At 36.5% G+C, this 4,010-nt stretch overlaps 1 protein-coding gene across 1 annotated transcript; it reads right to left on the bottom strand.

Annotated features, from left to right (window-relative positions):
* Window positions 1–211: 211 nt before the first annotated feature.
* LOC146485407 (adenosine receptor A3-like) lies at window positions 212–1,846 on the bottom strand. The gene has a single exon (XM_085103193.1). The coding sequence runs from the start codon at window positions 1,844–1,846 to the stop codon at window positions 905–907; it is 942 nt and encodes a 313-aa protein (XP_084959319.1). The 3' UTR covers window positions 212–904.
* Between the last annotated feature and the right edge of the window lie 2,164 nt (window positions 1,847–4,010).

Raw genomic sequence — 4,010 nt, 5'->3', positions numbered from 1 at the left:
AGTCTACCTGTACATCTATAAATCTTTTAAAGTTTGATTAAAACTCTGGAAAGTTCTTCTTGATTAATTTTTGCCAGATCGAATTTTTCGCATAAATTGGTGCATGAATACCGACTGTAAACTTGCCGCTTCTGATCGAGCACGTGAACAGCTGTGGCATACGAAATATGATCACGTGTTCAAGTAATTTGATTGCTAAGTTGGCCAATTTTTTCAAGTTCTTCCTGTGTATTTTGGAGAAATTGCTGAAAACAGGTTTATAGTTTGTTCTTCATTGAATAAATCAGTTAATATTTTCCTCCCGGTGCTCTACGAACAATTTCATATTAGAGAAAATGTTCTACGTTAAATATTTCAGTAGCTTTGGTCAAAATACAGCAAAATCTCCGTGACAGTGCACCTTTAAAAGCAGTAAAATTAAAATAAAATGCCTTTTTTCCTCTAATAATTAAGAGATGGATTTGCTTTGACAAAGCAAAAACGAAAACCTCACAATTTTAATTCATTAAAAGTTAAATTCTGTCTGCGTCCCTGGACTGTAGAATAGTGGACTAATTTTGCTGTCTCGAATTTCGGAAACTAGCTGATAGCCAATCTTGCATGGATTTTTTCTTGTGGTTGGCTTAGTTGAACACTTCTCAACCTTCTGTCGACTTCCTTCATCAAAGTAGCTCGTTTCTTTGGATGACACATGCAATTGATATCTTTAGGTAGTTTTCGCCTTCCACTCACTGAGTTATAACGATTTTAGACGAACACAATTGTTTATCTTACCGTCTATTTAAAACAACATTTTACTATTATACAAAACTCACAGAGTACAATTGAAAAAGCGTGGTACTTCAGCTTTATATTTTACCATGCTTTAATAGATGCATTAAATAGTAAGGATTTATTGTAAGAATTAACTCGAACAACAAAAAAGTCCCCTGAGTGTGTCCTTTACTGCTTGTCTCACTTCTCTGATCTTCCAACAGTAAAGAATCGGGTTCAATGACGAGTTTATGGCAACCAAAGTTCCTGTATAAAACCTAGCGACTAAAAGGAACGACGCCGACACTCCTCTCTGAAGGCGCAAAACCTCCACGATAGCAAATGGCAGATAGCAAACAACTAACGCTACCTGCACCCAAAGTGTGCTGTACACTGTTCTTTTGTAACGCGCTATGTTCAATTGAACTGTTTGGCTTGGTTGTCCTTGATTAACGTTACCTTGTGCGTGAAGCTGGTTATGACGGAGAGTAAGGAAAATTTTTGTATAAGAGACGATTGACATAACTCCGCAAAGTGCCACACTAACGCAGTGATACCACGAGGTTATAAGGTGATTCCAAAAGACCATTGTCGCTCCGGCTGAGGAAACAACCCAAAACGCAACTACAATTCGATATAGTCGCTTTAAAGTTACAACTTGTCTGTACCTGAGTCCTAATAACAGGGCAAGAAGCCTGTCCACACTTATGGCGGTCATTGTAAACAAAGACACGAGAGCCAAAATATGGCCCGGGGTAGCGACAACCTGAACTACGTAGCGGCAAATATACCATCGTTCTTTCAGGATAGATATAAGATAAGTAATAAAAAGAGGTTCTGCGATGAAACCAATACAGAGATCAGTTGTCGCTAAGTTGCGGAACAAAAGTTTGGACGGCGGATGAAGTGAAGACTCCTTGTGAAGGGCAACTAGGATCAGAGTATTCGCCAGAAATGCAGTAATGGTCACAAAACCGCTCGCTACTAAAAGGACTATCAGATGGTAGTGGATGTCTGTAGCAAATTCTGTTGAACACACCAGCCCATCGAATGACGTTTGTTTTGGATCTCCAGTTAAGTTTGTTAACGCCATGTTACTGTCGCGCAAAACGAGGTCAGTTTGTATCGCGGCTCTAAGTATTTATAATGAATACCTGCATTAACATTTAATTTATCTTATGAATTTTTGATAAACATCTGGTTTTATCAGAAAGGAAGTTAAGAAAAGATTTGAAAGATCGGGAGAAGTTCGTTGAAAATGTATAAATTTTCAAAAATTCAATTCATTAGAAATATCCGCTATTTATTATAAGTCCGTATACCACAGAACGTTAATGCACTATCGCCACAAGAATATTTATTCACAGTAGAATGTTCCTGTAAACATTAATTAAAAGAAAGATGCTAAGAGATGAGACATCTGAAAAGGTGTTTTTAGCCCCATTACAATCACTTTTACATAACTAAAGAGGTTTGCATTTTAGCGAATGTTTTATCTACTGTCGCACCTGTGCAAGCTCAATTCAAATTGTGCTCCCAAGGAATAAACTTTCTTTAGGTTTTCGTCATGGTATGATTATCAGAGCTAGAAAAACATGAAATAAGCCGAGAACATAAAATTTGTATGCATTCGACATAGAAGACGAGTGTGAAACCTTGCTGATGATGTAAACAATCCCAGTATAAACTTGACAACAGAAAAGCACAATTGACCTGAAATACATAGAATCACCCTGTTTTTGATCTTTGCATCTTAAAATTGCCATTTTGTAACATTTAATTTTGTAATAGCGGCAAATGCCGACTCCATAAAATGTTATGCAAATGTCATAAGGCGTTGAGTGTACACAAAGACACACCACACAATCATAGGCTGTGAAATTGAAAACAGAAAATGAGTAGCGGCGTTTATTCCATCGTTCTTTCAGGGAAGATATAAGATAAGTAACAAAAAGAGGTTCTGCAATGAGACCAACAAAAGGATCAGTTGTCGCTAATTTGCAGAACAAAAGTTTGGACGGCGCATGAAGTGAAGTCACCTTGTGAAGGGCAACTAGGATCAGAGTGTTCCCCAGAAATGCGGTAATGGACACAAAACCATTTAGCGCTAAAAGGACTATCAAATGGGTGTGGACTCTACTGGTAAATTCTGTTCAACACGCCAGCACTTCGTATGACGTTTTCTTTGGAACTTCAGTTAAGTTTGTAAGCGTCATGTTGCTGCCATGCAAACGAGCTAAATTTGAATCGTTGCTTTGTGTACGTCTTTATAACGACTACGACTACTTGCATTTTTAGAACTTTAATCTATCTTATGAATTTTTTTAGAAGCATCTGGTTTTATCAGAAAGGAAGCTAAGTAGAAAATTGAAAGATAAGGACATTATCGTTGATAATGCATTAACTTTTAAAAAACTTCCAATCAACAAATCTATTTGCAAAAAGTCCTTCCACCACTCAATCTTAATGCACCTAAAGCTCAAGAATATTCATCTACTATAGACTTCTTTCTTTAAAAGGTAATTAACAGGAAGATGCGAGAAGATGACAACAGGAGAGTTGTTTAAGCCTCTTTATCTCTGTTAGATAACTAAAGAGGAAGATCCAATTTAAAATTTAGAGAATAATGTTTTGTTTTCTGTCGCACCTGTGCAAACTTATTGAAAATTGTGCTCCAAGAAAAAAACTACCTTTCTCTTTTGTTTATGCTATGGTTATCAGAGCTACAAAAACAAAAAAACAAAAAACAAAAAAAAAAAACAAAAAAAAAAAAAAGAAAGAAAGAGGACGCAAGTGAAACCTCTTTGTTGATGAACATTTGAAAGAGTCATGTTCTCTTGTTTCTTATGTTTACGTTAGCGTTCTTCATGGTCTTAAGTCAACGTCCTAACAATGCAAAGTAACTCGGTGCACCAAAGCCCTTTCTGTCTGCTACTTGTAATAGGACATAACAGAGCTTATTCAGTAAACGATCCTAGTAATAATAAACTTAACAACAGAAAAGCACAACTAACCTGGCAAGTAAAACATTGCCCGTTTTTGGTCTTTCCGTTTTAAAACTGTCATTCTCTAAAATTTAATTAAATATGGCGGCAAACGTCGACTCAAGCAAATATTATACAAATGGTATTTGCCGGACTGATAAAACTGAAGCAGCCATATAATTGCCAATTGTGCTTTAAAGAAACACCATCCTACAAGTATTATTTAACAAATAGATTCCATTTTGCCGTGCGTCTGTACTCTGATAACGCACA

This window comes from Pavona decussata, unplaced genomic scaffold (assembly GCF_977016875.1).
Source record: "Pavona decussata unplaced genomic scaffold, jaPavDecu1.1 SCAFFOLD_26, whole genome shotgun sequence".
Classification (NCBI taxonomy): domain Eukaryota; kingdom Metazoa; phylum Cnidaria; class Anthozoa; order Scleractinia; family Agariciidae; genus Pavona; species Pavona decussata.
This window is presented reverse-complemented; position numbering and strand designations above follow the sequence as displayed.